This window comes from Sorex fumeus, unplaced genomic scaffold (genome assembly GCF_029834395.1).
Source record: "Sorex fumeus unplaced genomic scaffold, SorFum_2.1 ptg000087l, whole genome shotgun sequence".
NCBI lineage: Eukaryota > Metazoa > Chordata > Mammalia > Eulipotyphla > Soricidae > Sorex > Sorex fumeus.
In genome coordinates, this window is record NW_026606144.1 from 5728100 (window position 1) to 5749456 (window position 21357).

At 46.9% G+C, this 21357-nt stretch overlaps 1 protein-coding gene across 1 annotated transcript; it reads right to left on the reverse strand.

The window, feature by feature from the left end:
* Positions 1–1713: 1713 nt before the first annotated feature.
* On the reverse strand, positions 1714–21156 carry ZCCHC8 (zinc finger CCHC-type containing 8). Its single transcript, XM_056131411.1, has 14 exons — positions 20850–21156; positions 20234–20274; positions 17574–17648; positions 15432–15537; positions 12766–12843; positions 10767–10870; positions 10587–10652; positions 9958–10018; positions 8800–8942; positions 8256–8398; positions 6062–6183; positions 4231–4317; positions 3855–3972; positions 1714–3120 (listed from the first exon to the last, which is right to left on the reverse strand). Exons 1-14 carry the CDS (start codon positions 21048–21050, stop codon positions 2306–2308), a joined length of 2160 nt encoding a protein of 719 aa, XP_055987386.1. The 5' UTR covers positions 21051–21156; the 3' UTR covers positions 1714–2305.
* Positions 21157–21357: the final 201 nt, after the last annotated feature.

Below are 21357 nucleotides of genomic sequence, written 5' to 3' on the forward strand. Positions count from 1 at the left end.
CATGCAAGGCAAATGCTCTACTTGCTGTACTATCACTCCAGTCCCCTCTTAAATATTGGCAAGTTCCTTTAGCGTTTGTCACTGAAGCTATTTCACATTACATACCTAAAGTACGATGATAGTAGAAACAAATATACACACATGCATATACATGCACATATGATATATACATATGTATTACATGTCACATATTTTACACATATTATATATTCATATGTGTATACATACCCAGATATAACATATACGTACAGACACATATACATACATGTTTTGGGGCCACATCTGGTGATGCTCAGGGATCTTTGCTGGCTCTGCACTCAGAAACTACTCCTGGCAGTGCTCAAGAGACCATTTATGGTACTGGTATTAGGGATTAAACCTGGGTTGGTCGCATGCAGGGTCAGCACTCTACCCACTGTACTATTCCTCTGGCCTGAACAGAAACAAATATTATTTAGATAATGTATATAAAAGCACTATGTAAACCGTTTATAAAGAGTTCTACTACTAGTACTATGTCCTTCAACTAAGAGCAAATAACCAGAAGTATTTAAGATTTTAGTTTCTGGGCTGGAGAGATGGTAGTGGGTTTGCTACCATCTCTTTGCACACAGCTTTGCACACAGCTGACCCAGATTCAATTCCTGGCATCCCATATGGTCCCCTGAGCACAGCTAGGGGACCTGAGTGTAGAGCCAGGAGTAGCCCTGAGCATCACAGAGTAGGGTCCCAAGACAACAAAAAGACTTAATTCAGCTTCTGGCATGTCCTATACCATGAAAAGAAATTGCTCCATTTCATAGCACTTTTCTTCCTTTTGTGGTAAGAATAGTAAATTTGGTTACTCAAGTTCTCAAAACAAAAAGTAACCCTGGAAAGGTTCTATTTTGCTCCCCCTGCTGGCCTGAGGGCGGGATAACACCTGGGAGGCTAAATGCAAGCTGGCAGGCCCAGACAAAAGAGCCTTTCTGCCGCGTTTCCACACCTGACAACGAAAGTCAGTGTCTAAAATTTCTGTCTACTGTTCACCTTTACATATTACCTTGGGACTCAAATCTAGGAAACTATTTTTGTGCACGGTAGCTCTACTCCTTGTTTGGGGTGAGGGAGAGGGACCGGGCTACCCTGGCAGTGCTCATAACATCGTATGTGTGCTGGGGATCTGAACCAGGGATATGGCAGTATGCAAAGCAATTATTTTCTGTCCTAGCTCTCTAATCCCAGCACTTCATTTCTCAAAATAATATTTTGTTTTTGGGTCACACCTGGCGATACTCAGGGTTTACTCCTGGCTGTCTGTTCAATGTCACTCCTGGAGCTACTCGGGGACCATATGGGATGCAGGAAGCAAAGCCAGGATGACCATGCACAAGGCAACCGCCCGACCTGCTATATTTTTGCTCTGGCCCCTCTATATTTTACTTTCAAAGATTGTATTGTTTTTATATTTATGGCTGAAATCCAGAGGACATCTGAATTTGTAAAGCCTTCTATTTGCACTTTCTTGGTATTTAGAGTCTTAAGATTATGTAAATGAGGGCCTGAGCGATAGTACTGCAGGTTGCACTGCCTTGGAAGAAGCTGACCCAGGTTCAGATCCCTGCATCCCACAGGGTCTCCCAAGCACCACCACGAGTAATTTCTGAGCAGAGTCAGCAGTAACCCATGACTGCCAGACTCAAAAACCAAAACCAAAAGAAAAAAAAGATGATGTATATGAAAACTAATTTATTAAACCTTTGTACACACAAAGATGAACATACTAGCATAGCAAGCTTATATGAAGAATGAGATTACAAAAAAAGTTATTAAAACGGATGCATGTAAATCATGTACAAAAATACCCCAAAAGGGATAAAGCTGTTCATCCCTGATTTTTCTCTTTTGGTTGTCAGATTTGAAATATGAATTTAAAATGGTTAGAAGTTTTCTTTTAAAAAGTGATATATTAAACTTATATACAAGATAATTAGCAAAATATAGAAAGGGAAAACAATGTACAAAAGACAGATAAAAACCATCAGTCCTGACAGACACATCCAAAAATAGTATAAACCTTAATAAATGATCTTGAAATCCACTCACAGTGCCCCCCTCCCCTGCCAATTCTCATCAATGAGATTAAGTACAGTAAGCCAGTTAGTCCAGATCTTCCATTCCTTAAAACAGGCTGAAACACAAGGAAGCCTTGAACCATTTGACATATGGGAGGGACAGAGAGGGAAGGAATCTTGTCTTTCCTTTCAGTACAGTGAAAAGGACGGGATTATAATGAATAAGTTCTTGGCGTTACTGTGTCAAGCTGTTATTCAGAGGATTTTTTGTTTTTTTGCTGGTTCCGAGGGGAGTTCTTTAACAAGCTTCTTATCCTGAGGTACATTCCCGTAGATTCCGCCATGTTCTCAAATTCAAATGGTGTGATTCCAGTTGCAAATTTGCTCATGTCAGGTACAGGACTATGTGTTTTCGTGGCAGGTGAAGGACTGGCGGCTATGTGCATCTCCGCAGGGGCTGAAGAACTGGTGTCCATTGGAAGGGGCTTCGGGCCACTTCCATTCCTCAGATCACTGTCTGACAGAGCATCACCATTGTCAAGCGCCCCTCTGGAATCCACCTCGGCTGACTCTTCCTGATCCCGACAGAGCTCTGGTGCGTCGGGCTCCGGACTCAAAGGGCTGGCTTCTGGCTTCTTCTGACAGGAGTTCACTAGCTCAGGCTCCTCTGGCGCCTGCTTCCCGGATGCTTTTTCCTCTGCCAGAGGAGGGTCCAGCTCATTTGGACAAGGCCCAGGGGAAGAAGCAACTGAATTCCCGGTGAAGGGGGTGTCAACGGGAAGTTCAGAGTCACTGTGGCCACTCTCGGCCTGCTCCAGGGCTGCCCAGATTCGCCTCTGCTGCTCTTCAAGTTCTTCTAGGGTCAGTGCGTCCTCGTCCATGCTCGAAGAGGCCCTCCTCGCCTGTGGCGAGTCACTGGGAGTGAGCGGAGGTGTGCCCTTGGGCAGCGGGGGGATGAAGCTGGGGGGCGGGGTTCCCTGTGGGAGTGGGGGAGGAGTGCCAGGGGGCAACGGCGGCTGGAACTTAAAAGCTTCGCCACTCAGAGAGCCAGGCAGGCCCTCCATATCTGGAAGGAGCAAGTGAAGAAACAGAAAGTTGCAGAGCATTTGTTTTGCTACTCACCTCAGATGCAGCCAGACATCCCACAGCTCGGAAAGTGGTCTGAGAGGGCAAAACTCAGCTCCCATGCCCACCACCAGGCAGACTCAGGTCCTCCTCAAAGGACCCCCAGGGAGAGCTGTCAGCACCCTGCTTCAGAGGAAATGGTTGATGCTTCACTTTTTTTGGGGGGTGGGGGAGTAGGAAGTGATACTGACTGTAGCAGCTACCTGCATTTTAACCTTATGGTGCCAATTTCATTTCAGAATATCTGAACCAAAGCAGTTAAGCATAGTTTGAGATAAAAATAGACCACAAAGTGAGTTCAGAATGGTCTTTAAGGTAATTTGGGGGAGGGGGTGGAGTGATAGTACAGCAGCATCACGGTAATAAAAGGCAAGGAGAGGGGATAGAGATGTCTCAAACAGAGCTGAGGAGAATTAACTGGGAAAGCTTGGCTGCTTGGCTTAGCTCTGCCCTTCAGAATTTCTCTTGGCTCTGAAGACATATCTCCCCCAATTATCAGAGGGCAGTGGACCAGGTAGCCAGGACAGGCTGCTGGTGGGGGGCAGGTGTGCCTACCCCGGAATCCAGCCCACTGGCCCCTCTCGCCAGAGAGGCAAATGAAGAAGCATTAAGAGCAGCTCTTTTCTGTGGAACCCACGGCCTGCAAAAGCAACCCAAAGCACGGCATGCAAGTACCCGAGTCGAGGTCCATGTCGGTGGGCAAGGCCGTGGAGCTGCCGTCCTTCCTCTGCTTCTTGGGACTGGCAGGGCTGGACTGGCACGAGGACCTCTTGGCGCCAGACCTCACACTGGGCTAGCGGAGGAGCCAAATGCAACTTAGGTTAGTCAGGCACTCACAGCACAATCGCCTCCCCTTCATGCAGACGCCACGCAGAAGACCAATGTGGAGCACATCTAGGGACTTGTAGAGCAAGCAACGTTTTCCCTTTGACTCATCAGAAAACAGCTTTATGGACCAAGTAAGAAAAGGCAATGAAGATACTCAAGAGTTACAAAATCCCAGATAAATGCAGTAAAAATGTAAAAAGCCTACCCTGAAGAATCTACTTACTGCGTGGAAGTTAGAAGTAAGATAGTTGGCAAACACTTCCTTCTGCTGACAGGCTTGCATGGGTATGGAGCCAAACATCCTCCACTCCTGAAGACGGAGAGAAGGAAAGGGGAATGTAAACACGCAGAGTGCTTGGTGAGTTTGCGCAAAGAAACCTCTAATGACATTCCCACCTCCCATGTGACCCTCCCTTTGGGGGCGGGGGAGTTAACAGAAATACTGGGACATCAGTGAAAAACGAAACAGCACAACTCTGCCACCAAACAGACAACTGAGACACTTTGCAGGGTCACTGGGCCCGGAAAGGGTCCAGAAGTAAGGGAGTAATGACAGGGAGTACTGTTTTTGAACTCATTATCACTCATTTCTCAATTGTGGACCTCTGTAAGAATGATTTCGCCGCAAAATGTCCTGACCCCGTGCCAGGCTGTCTTCATCAGGGCACCTCAGAGGGGGGTGGGTTGAGTTTCCCTCTCTGCCCCAAGCTGAACTCCGGCAGCCAAAAACTTCCAGAATCCAACCGCTGCCATGTTCATGGCCACTGTCCACACGCTTGGACAAACCTCACCCAAGAGGGGACCAGCAGAAAAAAACCAGGTATGGGGGACCCGTGACCGAGATCTCCAAGCTGGCTCAGATCAGTACTGAGCCTCCTCCCCCCAGCTCCCCAGTTTTCCAGTGGCTTGGCAGTCACACCCACAAACTGCCCACGGCACCAGGAATTTCATCAACAGCCACAGGACCTCTTACACTCTATCTCACTTACTCATCAAAAGTAGAACACGTTTGTTTGGTTTTAAAATACTTGCTTGTATTCTCTTATCTACAGCTTAAATGGATCCAGAATTGAAATACAACAACCTTCACACACTTTCCTTTTATTGTGGTGGGAAGGTACTCAGTGGTGGGATTAGTGTTTGAATATTATCTGTAATGAACTATTGTGAACAACTTTTATGAAAAAACAGAAACAAAAACAAAACGAATGGTTTCGAGCTTTGGTGAAACCCAGAGACCCTACGGTCTGTCAGTAAAATCTAAGAAGTAGAACTAGAGAACAAATTTCTTTGGCCTCTGGAAGTAAGTATGGAGGGAGACTGTCCACCCCATCACTCCAGCCCCTTGAATACAAGATTTGACTCAAGATTTTAGGGGCTGGGCCGGAGTGAGAACACAGCAGGTAGGGCACTTGCCTTGCCCTACCTTGCACACAGGGAGCCTGGGTCGATATCTGGCATCCCATATGGTCCCCTGAGCACTGCCAGGACTGACTGCTCAGCGAAAAGCGAGGAATAATCAGTCTTTGAGTACTGCTTGGTATGGCCCAAAACAACAACAACAAAAAGATTTTAGGGGCTGGAGCAATAGCACAGTAGGTAGGGTGCTTGCCTTGCACGAGTCCAGCCAGGCTTCAAACCTTACCAGGAGTGATCCCGGGCAGAGCCAGTACTGATCACCACTTGCTGTGACCGAAAAAAAAAACATAACAAAATGAAAAGAGAAGATTCTAGTTAATGTAAAGGGAGTTAAAAAAAAAAAAAGTTCAGGGGGCTGGAGAGATAGCACAGCAGGCAGGGCGTTTGCCTTGCATGTGGCCGACCTGGGTTCGATTCCCAGCATTCCATATGGTCCCCTGAGCACCGCCAGGGGTAACTCCTGAGTGCAGAGCCAGGAGTAACCCCTGTGTATCGCCAGGTGTGACCCAAAAAGAAAAAAAACAAAACGTCAGATCCATTCACTGCTTTAACAGCAGCAGCAGAGGGCAATGTCCGATCAACTGTTCAACATAGTAAAGGCGTCCAATCCCGGGAGAACCAAACAACATACTCACGTCTGGGATCCCTCTAGGAGTGGAGATGTTAAACCCAGGATAGTTAACCAGTTTGGACAGATCATAGGTGACGTTTTTATGTGGCTGACCTTCCGCAGCATCTGCTTCCCCGTCGGCACCATCTGTCACAGACAGACCAAGCAGCAGCAGGTCATTCAAGGAATGGCTCTTAGGAAGAAGCCTGAACCACTAACCAGAACTTTAAAACAATTCTGACGTACTTCGATTAAAATAATTAAATCCTGGACACTTTAGTTCACCCAGGGATAGCTTGAGTCTGGAGAGAGTACAGGGTTAAAGCTCATGTCATGCACCCACTAACATCAGTTTACCCCCAGCACCGCCGAGGTCATTCCTGAGTTCAGAGTCTGGAACAGCCGAGCACCACCATGGCCCAAATACTCCCTTCACCTATTCCTCAAAAGTCTGTGTAGGTGGTCAAAGACAAGTGCTTTGCATATGTAAGCCTTGGTTTCAATCCCTGGTACTGCGAAAAAATTTTTTTAAAAAATAAGCCTGTTTCGTGGGTCAGGACAGCAGCTCAAAAGGTTGGAGTAATGTCTGCAAGAGTGCAGTAGGGAGGGTGCTTGCCTTGCACATGGCTAAACTGGGTTCGAGCCCCAGCATCCCGTATGGTCCTCTGAGCACCGCCAGGAGTATTTCCTGAGTGCAGAGCCAGGAGTGACCCCTGAGTATCTCTGGGTGTGATCCAAAAACCAGGGAGGGAAAAAATGGCTGGAGCAAATAGTTGGCACGCACAGGGTCCAGAATTTGATCTCTGGCACCATGTGGCCTCCTGATGCTGTACATCGCTATGGAAAGCAAAAAAGGTCTGCTTGGACTGATGTTATCATTCAGCCTTCTCTTCCAATCCTCAAGCTAATAAACACTTACATACTATGTACGACAGTGTTACCAGTCTCTCTCTCTGCTTTTTGGGCCACAGCTGGTGATGTTGAGGGGTTACTCCTGGCTCTATGCTCAGGAATTATTCCTGGTGGGGCTCAGGGGATCATATGGGATGCCGGGGATTGAACCCGGGTTGGCCGTGTGCAAGGCAAACACCCTCCTCTCTGTATTATAGTTCCGGCCCTATTTAGTCTTCCAAGTATTAATTCAGCTCATCATAAGCACCCTAAGCAGTCTATACTACTGAAACCACTGTAGCAGAGTCGGAGAGATAACTCAAAGGGCTGGAGCTCATGTTTGGCACGCAGAAGGCACAGGGGGAAGGCCTGGCTCTACCTGCTCTCCCAACCACCACTCGGCACAACTGCTCAGCACTGATCTGGCAAGAACCCCTGACCATTTTGGGCTCAAAATCCAATAGAAATGAGAGTGTTCTATCAATGGTCATTCCAGTGGCGCTCTGGGGACCACCCCCGAGGCACCTGCATGCAAAGCCTGTGCTTCAGCCTGCTCAGCTGTCTCCCTTGCCCAGGTCTGTTATTCAGAACAATTTTTATGATCTATGCATCCAGAGCCATGGTATCTGGCATGTTAAAGAACAACAGGGGATGCACCAACAAATTCTTGAAAACAGGATTAAAATATTGATTTGTTTTTGGAACAGCAGCATGGGAAGGTGAGGTAGGCTACTTTATCAATGAGTAGTCTTCCAGGGAAATCAGGGAACCACTTGATAATTCTGAAAACTACTATACGAATGAAAAAAAAAAAAGCATTACTTGATAGTTATATATCTAAAGTGGCAAAATTTTTTTTCTGTCTTCTACCCTGTGGTAACAAACTTTTTTTTTTTTGGTTAGACCTAGCAGTAATCAGGAATTACTTCAAGCTTAGAGATCTAAATACTTAGGGATCAGCTGGTAAGGCTCAGGGGACCACATGGGGTACTAGGGATCAAACCGAGGTCAGCTATGTTAAGGCAAGCACTCTACCCATTGTACAATCTCTCAGGCCCTCTGTAAGAAAGCAGTTTTAAAAGTTATACTATAATAAGCCAAGAAGTAAAAGAAAACATATGAAAACATAACCATTTTAAACTCATAATTAAGGATTATGGGAAATGATCACCAATGATGGAATCAATTACAACTCAAAGGAACTAAACCGAGACAGAGGAACATGTTAAAGAACAGCAAGGGGTGGCACCAACAAACTCCTGAAAACATTAATTAAGGCAGCTTTGTGTGGGCACACTGACAGGATAGCAGGACGGGAGAGGGCTCACCTTTCCCATCATAGAGTGCAAGGCCAGAGTTCTCCAGCTCAGCTTCTTTGAGCCACCCCGGCGGGTACCCCAGCTGGCGCATCCGGTATATGAAAGGTGGAAGGCTCTTGTCTGTCACCCCCAGAGCGTCCTGAAGCTCCTCGCTAAGGACAAGGAAAAGGTGAAGAAAGCACTCTTTACTGTTAGGAAAAAAACACATACTTCTGATATACATATCTATATACCATATAGTTAGATGCTCGGAGGGTCTCCCAGCTCAGTGCTCAGGGGGCCACTGGGAGCCTCCTGCATGCAAAGCCTGCGTTCCAAACCACTCAGCTCTCTCTCTGGTCCATGCCTGTTATTTAAAACAATTTTATGATCTATGCAGCAAGGGCTATGGTATCTGACATCTTTTAAATGGTTTTTCTGAATGAACTGACTATGTGACCGAGAACTTGTTACACTCATTCAAATACTCATAATTACCCGGAAATACACAGAACCTGCTAAGTCTTCTGAGGAGAAGAACAAAGTCATTGTATAGTAAAAACGAGAGAAATACCTGATAACCCCAGGCTTGAATCTGCCAAACCTCTCCTCCACCTCCTCTGCGTGGTATCGCTGCTGGAAATTCTGACTGTTTGTCTCACCACATGCGTCCAGATACTCCTTCCTCTTTTCACTGATGCGAGCAGCATTCCGAGGCTAAATCATAGTATGTTTGAAAAGAATGTTTCAACATAGTATGTTTCCAACAGCTTTCGAAATATTTCAGAAACTACATAAATACAAGCACTCTGCTTCGATGTATGGGAAGCAGAACCTGTAGGAGATGTATGAGGGTGGGCGATGAATGACAGGGCGGGCGATGCAGAAAACCAGGCAAGAATGAGGCAGTCCCTGACTGCTCATTAAAATCAAGTCTTCAGAACAGCGGTAGGGCGTTTGCCTTGCACGCAGTCAACATGGCCGACCCAAGTTCGATTCCTCCGCCCCTCTCAGAGAGCCCGGCAAGCTACCGAGAGTATCTCGCCCACACGGCAGAGCCTGGCAAGCTCCCCGTGACGTAGTCGATATGTCAAACACAGTAACAACAAAGTCTCCAATGGAGACGTTACTGGGCCCGCTCGAGCAAATCGATCAACGGGAGGGCCTTTACCTTTACCTTTTACCTTCAGAACGACCTAAAAATTCTCTCTCTTAGGGCCTGAGTAACAGTAGAGTGGGTGGGGGCTTGCCGTGCACTCAATTGACCTGAGGTGAGTCCCTGACATCCCATCTGGTTCTTTAAAAATGCTTTGCTGGGGCTGGAGAGATAGCACAGCGGGTAGGGCTCGCACGCGGCCGACCCGGGTTTGATTCCCAGCATCCCATGTGGTCCCCTGAGCATCACCAGGAGTAACTCCTGAGTACAGAGCCAGGAGTAACCCCTGTGCATCGCCGGGTGTGACTCAAAAAGCAAAAAAAATAAAATAAAATAAAAAATAAAAAAAACCGCATTGCTTCTTTAAAAGGGCATTTAAAAAGTGGTTTATAAAGTTTACAAAACTGTTCCTGGAGGGGTCTCATGCATGAGACCCTTCAGCACTCCCTCGCTCCCGAGTACTTTCCCCCCCTCCCCCACATCACCCTTGGGGGGAGCTTCCCACTGAAGACTAATTTTCAGTTTCTGTTGCCTGTGGGCATCAGAGACAATTTTCATAGTAAGAGAGAACTTTACCATTGGACAATCTTTCATTTGGTGATCTTCTGAACCACAATTGAAACAGTGAGGCTTTGGCCTATTTAGTAAAAAAGAAAAATGAAATAAAAATTTCACAATGTAAATAAATATATAAAAGCGATTCAATAAAATTCAACACACCAAACCTATATCAGAAAAACAAGCATAGAGAACACAGATTACTAATACATCTGCAATAACGAGTGTATTCTCACCTGACAAATCATATCTTTAAACAAATCTTTTAACTGAAAACCTGTAAGACGACCTGTTAACCTGTGTGCGTGTCAGTGGCTAAAGACGGGAGAATGGAGGCAAGCAGATGAGACTTCCGTTAGTTTACACGGGAGAGGGGCCGACGGGTCTATGATTACAGCAATGATCCACCGGCCACCCACTGGCGACCCGCCCAGGCACTTGGCCGGAGCCAATTCATTCCAATAAGCAGATGACTGACTTACAAATTTACCAAATAATTCTACACTGAAATTCTCGCTCAACCTCTGATTTCCTATTTACTACAGTAAATTTTCAGTAAGTCAGTAATAAAGACAAACTTTTCAAGCTAAGAGTGTGCATGGTTTTGGCTGAAAAAGAAGAGGACAAACACAATTCCCCACACAAACCTTTTTGCCTTTACTTGTATCTCTTGCCCTTCTAGAGAAACAATGTGGCTGAAGACTTGCTGGTACCTTAGAGCATTTAATTAAGGAACAGTGAGCAGAGTCTGCAAAATCTGACAAGTTTTTACAAGGTGAACTGAATGGCAAGACGCACAAAAGATCTTCATTCACTAGGTAGGATACTTGGGTATTTCCCATCCTTCGGTAAGCTGAGGGTTTTCATTTAGTAGCGGTTGCCCCAATTTATCAAGGCAAAAATTAGTAAAATACAGGACACTTCCTATAACCTGCAGAAAACAAGTCAAAAAATATTGCTATTTGAAAATGCAGGGATAAAAAAAGACATTAGATAATGTAAGAGTATGATTAGCTATTTTAACCATTTATTTCTGGATGAAATTATCAGAAATTAGAATCAAGTCCCAGTGAAAGGAGTCAAATTTTGATATGGTCAAAGCTACATACCGCTGAATCCCTACACCTCCTCCATCACGGAGTTTCCCTTTCTGTTGGATTATCAGAATAAACGACACTTTCTCCAGGCCCCAGGAGTAAGAATGAGAAACCTCCAACCCCCACTCCCACCATTTCTTCGTAGAAGACTCTAAGAAAAGTCTTTGTTTCCGTCCAATTTTGGGAGAAGATTTTATAGGAAAACTGAAAACAAAAGCGTGAGGTGGGGCAGTGAGGGTAGAGAAAACAGCATGGGTGTGTGTGTGTGTACATGTGCACAGAAAATGCCCGCTCACATTGCAGCCTCTGGGAGGAGAGTCCGAGACTATTCATCCCCTCACTGGCTACCTGAAGACACACCAGGGTCCAGGTCTACACTAATGACGGACCCCTTGTCTCTCATTCCCCTCTTTATTTTTTGGCTTTTTAGGTCACACCTGGCAATGCACAGGGGTTACTCCTGGCTCTGCACTCAGGAGTTACCCCTGGCGGTACTCAGGGGACCATATGGGATGCTGGGAATTGAACCCGGGTCGGCCGCGTGCAAGGCAAACGCCCTACCCGCTGTGCTATTGCTCCAGCCCCTCTCATTCCCCTCTTGAAAGGCCACTTCCTTTTCACACCACAGGCAGCTTTCTGCTTTCAGAAAGCTGAGTGGATGCATGCCTCTCCCCAATCCAATCTTCAATGCTGACTGAGCTGTTTGGCACGAGGTCACTGTAAGGTGACCTATGACGACACCCCTAGCATGTAACAGTCCATGCCCCCGTGCAGAGACAGACCATGTCTGTACATGCCGTGTACATCTGCCCCTGAGATCTGTGGCTCATTTTCTTTTCCTTCTTTTGCTTTTGGGTCGTACCCAGTGATGCTCAGGGGTTACTAATGGCTCTGCACTCAGGAATTACTCCTGGAGGTGCTCGGGGGCTATACAGGATGCCAGGGATTGAATCTGGATCGGCCATGTACAAAGCAAACACCCTACCCGCTGAACTATTGCTCCAGTCCCCATAAGATCTGTGGACTCTTCAGCATCCCAGCACCCCCTCATCTGAAACCTAGGGTTTAGCACTTCGCAAAAATGAGTCGCATCTTCCCTTAAGAGCCAGAAGTTCAGGATTCACAATAATTTTTAAAAGGAGGGGCTAGAAAGAGAAGACAGCGGGTAAGGCTCTTGCCCTGCAGGCAGTCAACCCCAGTTCGATCCCTGGCACCCCAGATCATTCTCTGAGCTCCGCCAGGAATGATCCCTGAGCACAGAGCCAGAGGTAGGCTTAAGCACCACAGGGGTGGCCCCCTCAGAGCAAGCACAAACATAGTTCGCAAAGGAGATGCCACAAATCCTGCGCTGTAGCCACACAGCTGGACTCTGGTGAGATTCCCGAGACATCCAAGTAGGTTTCACCTGCCATTTGAATCCACCTGCATTTTTCATTTCCCATCAGGCCTCTGTTACATGAGCCGTTTATGCAACTGCTCAGTTCCACCCATCGTAGGAGATATAGCTCCCTTTGGGTCTGCATCCAAGTTTGTGAAATTAAACAGTAAGAGGTGAAAGCGCTGAAGAGTACTGTGCCTGTGCGGGAATGCAATGGGCATAAGAAAGTAGGCTGAGGTCAAAGACCCTGTAGCAAATAACAAATTCAACAAGACTGCAGTCTGTTATCATGTAAGTACTGCTTGGTAAGAAATACAGCTGCAGACTGAAAAGCAAGATGTCCAAACTTACACTGAACGCTTCCTTGTTGTTTTTATAGGCAGAGGATTCTTCTACTTTATGGTCCTCTTCTAGCATAACACTGGATGGCTGGCAAAGAGGAAAATTTCCGTTAAGCAGGTAGCTAATTAGTAACAATTCTCTTTCAAATATTTAACACTGAAATACACTTTTCTCCCCCACCCTGTCTTTTCCTGTAGTCCCAGGGACTAAACCCACTATATCACACATGTAAAGCAAGCATGTCCCCCACCTCTGAGCCAAGTCCTTGGCTGGCCCCTACAGTTACTTTCTAATAATACCATTAAGGTACATAAAACTTGAATTCTTCTTTAGCTAGCAATGATAGCTAGCAATGATCATGAAGAAAATTTTGCAAGTGGAAAATTTTTGTTTGGCTTTTGGCCATACCTGGCAGAGTTCAAGGGTTAGTCTTGGCACTGCACTCAGGAATAACGCCTAGCAGGGATTGGGGGACCATATAGGATGCTGGAGATTGAACCCAGGTCAGCTGCATGCAAGGCATGCATCCTACTCTCTGTACTATTGCTCTAGCCCCTGTAGGTGAGAAAATTTAAAGAAGATACAAGATCACATCTTCTGAAATACTAGCATACACTATGACTTTCATGCCAATAAATATTAACCGCTTTCTGGCAAAGCAAACTTCAAATCTTATCTGGACATTAAATAAGCAGGATGATTAAAAATTTAACTCTTGGGGGCTGGAGTGATAGCACAGCGGGTAGGGCATTTGCCTTGTATGAAGCCGACCTGGGTTCGATTCCCAGCATCATCCCATATGGTCCCCTGAGCACTCCCGGAGTAACTCCTGACTGCAGTGCCAGGAGTAACCCCTGTGCATTGCCGGGTGTGACCCAAAATGCAAAATGCAAAAAAAAAAAAAAAAAAAAAAAAAAAGTAACTCTCAGGCCGGAGAGAGAAAACAAAAGAGATAACATGCTTGCCTTGATGAAGCCCACCGTGGTTCGATTCCCAGCACTGCCATGAGTCACTCCTGAACAGAATCATAGTAGCTCCTGAGTACCAGTGGGTGTGGCAAGCTCTCTGCCCCCCATTTAAAAAAAATGTAATCTTACGGGCCAGTGTGGTAGCACAGCGGGTAGGTCATTTGCCTTGCACGGGGCCAACCTGGGTTTGATTCCCAGCATCCCATATGGTCCCCGAATACTGCCATGAGTAATTCCTGAGTGCAGAGGCAGGAGTAACCCCTAAGCATCACTGGGTGTGACCCAAGAAGGAAAAAAAAAACAAAGCGACCTCACATTACTTATCAAAATTGGTAAAACTCATAGAGCTTAAGGCACTACAAAACTGATTCCTGGACTCAGAACTTACTAATATTCAGGATGGCTTTTACTGTTAATGTTGCTATGTAAGGGGGCTGGAGAGAAAGCAGCAGCTGCAGCACAAGCCTTACACATGCCCCCAAGCACTGGGTCAAGAGTAGCTCCCAAGCATTGCCAGGTATGGCCCAAACCAATGAATCCAAAAAGCTGTATGACAGGGCTAAAGAGATAGACCAGCAGATATGGTGCTTTCCTTGCTCACGGCTGAAACAGGTTTGATCCCCTGTGCAGAACTTTGTGACCTTGGACTCTGGGCTCAAGGGACCCGGGAGCAGAGATCCTCTGCCTGCTTCCCCCAGTCTCCAGTGATCCAGGGATCACACCCATAAGCCACCTGCTGCTGGCGCCAGATAATCTCAACGGCCACCCTTCAGAACTCATGGCTGCTTTTCCCAGAGGGGAGCATAAAATGAGGCCCCCATAACCATGCCACCGGACTCTGTGCCAGGCTATTTTCACTCGGGGCGCCCCAGAGGGAGGAAGGTGAGAACCCTCCCCGCCCCAAGGGATCTAGCCCTGGCAGCTAACCTCCACTATTCAACTGCAGCCACGCTCCAGGCTACTTTCCACATGCTCGGGTCGAGCCTCACATGAGTGAACATGTTCCTAGACACATCATAAGACACTCCCTACCCATTTTCCATAATTAGCACACCATATTTGATGGGGTTCAGACAGCAAGCAACAAATCTTAGAGGGAAATATATATATATGCCTCTCAGAAAGCCCGGCATGCTACCAAGAGTATCCTGCCTGCATGGCAGAGTCTGGCAAACTCCCCGTGGCGTATTCGATATACCAAAAACAGTAACAATAATGGGTCTCATTCCCCTGACCCTGAAAGAGCCTCCAATACGTTGGGAAAGACGAGTAAGGAGAGGCTGCTAAAATCTCAGGGCTGGGATGAATGGAGACGTTACTGGCGCCTGCTCGAGTAAACTGATGGACAACAGGATGACAGTGATACAGGCTACCTGGTCCCCAAGCACCGCCACGAGTCATCCCTGAGTCTAGAGCAGTAGTAACCCCTGAGCATCTCCTGGTGCCTCCAAACAAACAAAAATGAAAGGAAAAGATTCTCAAAAATGAAGTTTTTATGCACATCCCCAGTCTAAAATTAATTTCCTTGCTGAAACCAAAGCAGAGAATGCAATGAAAGCCTTCAATATTGAGCCTGTCTGCAGTCTGAGAAGCAGCCAGTTGGAAGAAAGCCCAGTGGCAATCCTGGTCTTTAACAACTGCTTTGTGGGCCTAATACTTGGTAAAGAAAAACTAAACCCACTAATCTCAATGCTAAGTTTTACATACCTGGGGTAAAAGATTAAAAGAAGTCTTTTCCAAGTCAATTTTTTGATGTTCCTCAAACCTTTTAGCCAAATGTGATACAAAGTCCTCTATTTCTTGATGATATTGCCTGCAGAAGAGGGTAAAACGGTCAGAACTCAAGAGTAAAACATTGAGGAGTGAAAGTTTATGCATTACCAGAGATACATACTATTACTGCTACAATGGCTCCTTGAAACACTAAAAAACAGACTTCTTGGGGATAAAAATCACATTGTTGCCAAGTTAACCAACATTATCATTCCAACAGTGGCATACAAAAGAAAGCAAACTTTCCTGTAAAGAATTGGATTGTTTCTGTAAGTTTTATGCACTTAATTTCTGAATACATTAATATATGTAAATGTCTCAAAATCCAAAATAACTAAATCACAGAGTTTTCTTCCCGTCTATCATTTCTGCAGCAGTAAGAAAACCAGCACCCTCAGTTCTCCCAGAGGCAAAGCACTAGTATTAATATTAAATTGGGGGAAAAAAATAAACCAAGTGCACTGCAATACAAACTGAACTCTATTTTCTCCAGCTCACTACTTCTCCAGAAATGTTCTTCAAGTACTCTTTTAAGGTTCGGCTCAGAAAGCGCCAACAGGGCCCAGGACAGGCCCAGGACAGGTCCTTCAACTTCCATCTTTACAGACTGCATCTTTCAGGTTCTGAGTTTTCAGATATCTGCTGGTGAGGTGCTAGGTGAATGAGGAGAAATGAGACTGTCCATAGCAGGAATAGATGCTGATTTTTTTTGGGGGGGGGTGCACCCCAGCAGTGCTTAAGGAATTACTCTTGGCTCTGTAGTCAGGAATGACTCCTGGGCTCAAGTGACCAGAAGAGATGAACCTGGGTCAGCTGCGTGGAGATATGTACTAACGCTTTGGCCCGACGCTGATTCTACTTCTTTATTCTTTTTTTGGATCACACCCAGCAATACTCAGGGGTTACTCCTGGCTCTGCCCTCAGGAATTACTCCTGGTGGTGCTGGGGGACCATATGGGATGCCGGGGATCAAACCCGGGTCAGCCACATGCAAGGCAAATGCCCTACCTGCTATTCTATCACTCCAGCCCCCGATGCTGATTCTAATAGTGGGGGCAATGACAACGTCAGGGCAGCTATGCCCAGCACCATGACACTGTTTCCGTTTAGTTTCACCTTCCAGTTTCCGTTTAGGTTCAAACCAAGAAAGGACTGTGCCTGTCAGACAGCTAACACTCTCATGGGGCTCCTTCGGGCCAGGGAGATGGCTCAAGGGTTAGAGCACATGCTCTGTACTACATGGTCCGGAAGCACTGCCTTGAGCAAACCCTGATCCTTCGAGGGGAGGGGCCCACATCAATGGGTGTGGTCCCAAAACCAAACAAAAACAAAAGATAACAATATGATGCAGTCACTTGACAGGGAGCCAGAAGATATGAAGAATTTTTGACATGTCCTGAGGCAGAAACAGGGAAGGCTTCACAGCATTTCAGAACACTGGCGTGCACTGCAGGAATGCAAGCTGGAAACGTCACAAGGGTCCAGTCTTATAAAACACAGAGCTGAAGCACGAGGACAGCTGGTGGGGGCTTGCCTTGCAAGAGCCCTATTTGGGTTCCACTCCCACCACTCCATATCATCCCTCTAGCCCACCAAGAGTGATCCTTGAGCATGTGGGTAAGCTCGTAGACAGCTAACAAGGGAATCAGTTCCCTGGTTAGGTGTAATAACACTGCTGCTTCTATTAGTGTTGGGCCTGAAACCTTGGCCTAACATGCTCTACCCCTGAGTGACATCCTGAGCCCTGAGGATTAACATTCCTGCAGTGGTGATTTTTTATTAGAGGCTTTTTATTGGGCTCTTACAAGGGCGTCATTTTGCCATTTATGAGAAGTTCCTCACAGCATTCTATTTCCCAGTGAGGGTCGCTGTCCTCCCAAGTTCAGAGTATGGAAAGCAACATCTGAATTGAAGGTCCGCTTCCAAGGACCCTACTGAGGTTGTTTTCAATAGTAATTTTTATAAAATAGTCAAAGAATAATGATGGTTTAAGCAAAAATGAAAACAGCATGATGATAAGACATTGTTTCATGAATGCATTAACTCATTATATTTAGTAAAAGAAAAATTACTTACTTTGAAATAACGTTGTTCATAAATAGAATCTGTAATAAAGGTCCATCTATCTTAGTATTGTTCACCAATATTCCACTAAAACAAAAGTTAAAACACAGTCTTAGAAAATATTTAAATAACATTTACATACTGGGTAACCAGAGTTCGATTCCTCCACCCCTCTCGGAGAGCCCGGCAAGCTAGACAGTATCTCGCCCTCACGGCAAAGCCTGGCAAGCTACCCCTGATGTATTCAATGTCAAACACAGTAACAACAAAGTCTCATAATGGAGATCTTACTGGGCCCGCTCAAGCAAATTGATGAACAACGCAAGGACAGTGCTACATACAAATAAACATAATTCTTCAGTACCAAAGATCATGCATTTTACGAATAAGATCAAGAATAAGATCAAATGTCATTAAAAACTTTAATTTTCTCAAGAAAAATCTCATTTTCAGGTCGGAAGAGCTATCTAATTAGAGGAGTGCATGGTCTGCATGTAGGAGGCCGATGTTCAATTCATGGGCATCATACAGTCCCCTGAACACTGCCAGGAATGACTCGTGAACACAGAATTGGGAATACTGAGCACTGCTAGGTGTGGCCTAAAAGCAAAAAGAAAAATCTCATTTTCACTAATTTTACCTACTTCGATTTTACTAAGGTAGCTCTTGTATATTTAAACGACTTAAAATGTATAAACGACTTTTTTGGTTTTTTTTGGGTCACACCCAATACTCAGGAATTACTCCTGGGAGTGATTGGGGGATCATACTGGACACTGGGGATCAAAACTGAGTTAGCTGAGTGCAAGCCAAGCACCCTACCTGCTGTACTATCTCTCTCTCCTGTCCCCCACTTACATATTTTCATTTTGTTTTGGGGCCATATCCAGCAGAACTCAGGGGTTACTCCTAGCTTTGCACTCAGGAATCCCTCCTGGTAGGCTCGGGGGACCATAGTGATGCCAAGAATCAAATTCAGGTTGATCACATGGAAGGCAAGTGCCCTGCCCACTGTACCATCTCTCCGGCCCTATTTCTTAAAGAATTTCACAAGAATTTTAAATAATCTTTCATTTTCAATGAGGACTTTTTTTTGAACTTCAATAAGAAAATGAAAGTTACTAATTGCTATAACTAAGAGGGTAGACTATATTCCACTAGCTGACATTCCAGATGTTAAAACACTAGACTAGAGACTTAAAATGTATACTGCTCTTGGATTTGACTTTCAAATGTTACAAAAACTAGAATGTAACCTGGAAACCTGCAATTTTGTCCCTTCAGTGAGAGGACCAGCTGATGGGATCCTTCCTCTTGACCTGTCTAATACAGGTCTACTTCTAAAATTCATGAAATAAGAAATATAAAGCAGTTCAGAGACTTGTTACTATTTGCACAAACTTTAGTTCTTAAATATACTTCTTGTCTTGTATGGGTGGGGGGTGGGGTGGGGGACTATGACGACAACAACAAAACACACAAAAAAAACCCATTAAAAAAAACCCGATTCCATTCTCTATTAAAAAAACATATTTAGGGGCTGGAAAGTACTGCAAATAAGGGGGTTTGCCTTACACGCGGCCAACCTGGGTTCGATCCCTGGCAACACATATGGTCCCCTGGTTCCACAAGTAACTCCAGGACTATCCTGAGTGAGAATCCCTGAGCACTGTCAAGTGTGGACCACTCCCCCCTTAGCACACCCCCCCCCCCCACAAAAAAGCTTAGATGCATAAAGTGCACTCAGAGGAAATGGAAGGTACGACATAGGAGGTTATTCTGAACTGTAGCTAAATAAATTCAAATTCTAAAATTTCCAACTTTTAGTCACCAATGTAGGCGGACTCCAGCTGGAAGCAGGGACAAAAATGTATCTGAAATCGCATCACAGCGCCAATTCTGACACGGTGAAAATAACACCCACATCTAAGTCTGTATTTCAGAACGTTTAGGTTTTGCCACCTGTTAAATACACTTATGCGACGAAATACCAGCATTTGGTCTTCTTGGTGTCAAGACATCTTGTGTTTGGTGGTGCTCAGGAATCAGTCCTGGAAGGGCTCCAGGGACATTATGGGGTGCCTGGGATCAAACCTGGTCAAGTCCGAGAAATCTTCAGAGTAATAGTACTATCTTAGTTCCAACTCCCCAGATATGCTTATGATTCTGCATGGGCTCAGAGGGTGCCTGTGCTGAACATTTGGTCAAAATTTTCTGGATCTGATTCACAAAAACGTTCCAGATTCCATGTTACATCAAAAGCTTAGCATAGGGGCCAGAGTACAGCAGCTAGCCTGGGTTCCACCCAGCAACCCGTATGTCCCACCAAGCCATGCCAGGAATGATTCCTGAGCACCGCCAGGTGTGGCCCCCAAAAGAAACTTAAAAAAAAAAAAAAAGAAAAAAGCTTAACATAGGAGAATTCAGATTTCCCTTCACAAGTTATAGATAGGACCAAGGGCCCCAGACAGCAATGGGCGGGGTGCCGGGCTCTGCAGGTAAGAGGTCCGGGACTGCCTAGGGAGCTGCACCCCAGAACAGTCCAGGGGGCCCCCCAAAAGAAAACAAAAAGAATCATCACTCTGGTTTCCAGTCCTAATTACTCTTTAGAGAGTAAATACTCAGGTGAGGTTACAGAGAGGGCCTCTCCGGCGTAATCCAAGCAACCATACCTCGGTCGAGTCAGAATATTCAACTTCCTCTTCAATTCCTGATGTTTTCGTCGTCAAGGAACACGGCCCCGCCAAGAGACTCCAACACCAACGCCGCCGCCGCCTCTGGGACGGGTCACCTGGGCGGAGGGACACTGCGGGCGCCCAGGGGACCCACGGACACTCGCGACCCGGCGCAGTCCCGCAGGCGACAGCTCCCAAAACACAAGTGGGGGGGAGTGGGGGCACAGGCACCGCGCAAGGGGAAAAACCTCGGACCCCTTTGAACCACATTATCGGGGTGCGCGCACACACACATATACACACACACGCACGCGCGCGCACACATACTTTCTTTCTTCACTAGAAACTCTGAGAGGCCGGGACGGGGGGGCGGGAACGGGGTCCGGGAACCCGGCGAATCCACGTAACAACCCCCGTGCGCGCCCGGAAGCGCGCTAGACGCTCGGGGACTCCCGAGACCCAACAGCGCTGCGGGCCGGGCAGGGCCGCGCCGAGTGGGCCGAGCCCGCGGCAGCTCCGGGCCGGCGGGGCGCGCGGAGACCCCCGTTGCCCGCGTGGAACTCGGCCCCTCGGAATGTCGGCCCGGCCCGCTCCGCGCCGCCGCGGGAAGGATATTCTCGGCCCGCAGCCGCTCGACGGTCTCCTCGCACTGGCGGAGCCGCTCCCGCAGCCCGGCGTCCTCCACTCCGTTCTCGTCCGCCTCGACGTCGTCGTCGTCCTTGAAGCGGGTGTGAACGGGCTTGGGAATCGCCTCCTCCGGCGGGTCAAACGCCTCGAACAGTTCCAAGTCGCCGAAATCCACCTCCGCCGCCATCTTGGGCCGTGAGGTAGCTGCCAGCAGGGGCGGGGCTGGCCGCGGCGCCGGGGGCGAAGGTCGAAGGGCGGCGGCGCTCTCGGGCCCGCGCGCGCCTCAGCCCGCCGCCAGCCGCGGCTCCGCAGTGAGGCCGCCGCCGCGGGACTACAACTCCCACAATGCACCGGCGCCCCAGCCTCACTTCCGCGGGGGCCGGGAGCGGGGTGGGCTGGGACTTGTGGTTTCTAAGCAACTTCATTATTTGCGCTGCCCCTGGCATTGGTCTGAATGGAACTGGGTGTAGGTCGCCCCCATTCACTCATCTCCC

What these genes read in the sequence shown, in the direction of transcription:
- ZCCHC8 (XM_056131411.1), bottom strand. Translation starts at nt 21,050, where the DNA reads ATGGCGGCGGAGGTGGATTTCGGCGACTTGGAACTGTTCGAGGCGTTT. An exon ending in AATATTCTGACTCGACCGAG is followed by an intron (nt 17,649 to 20,233) that starts GTATGGTTGCTT and finishes CTTTTGTTTTAG; the next exon opens with TGGAATATTGGTGAACAATA. An exon ending in TTCAAGCCTGGGGTTATCAG is followed by an intron (nt 8,399 to 8,799) that starts GTATTTCTCTCG and finishes CCTTGTCCTTAG; the next exon opens with CGAGGAGCTTCAGGACGCTC.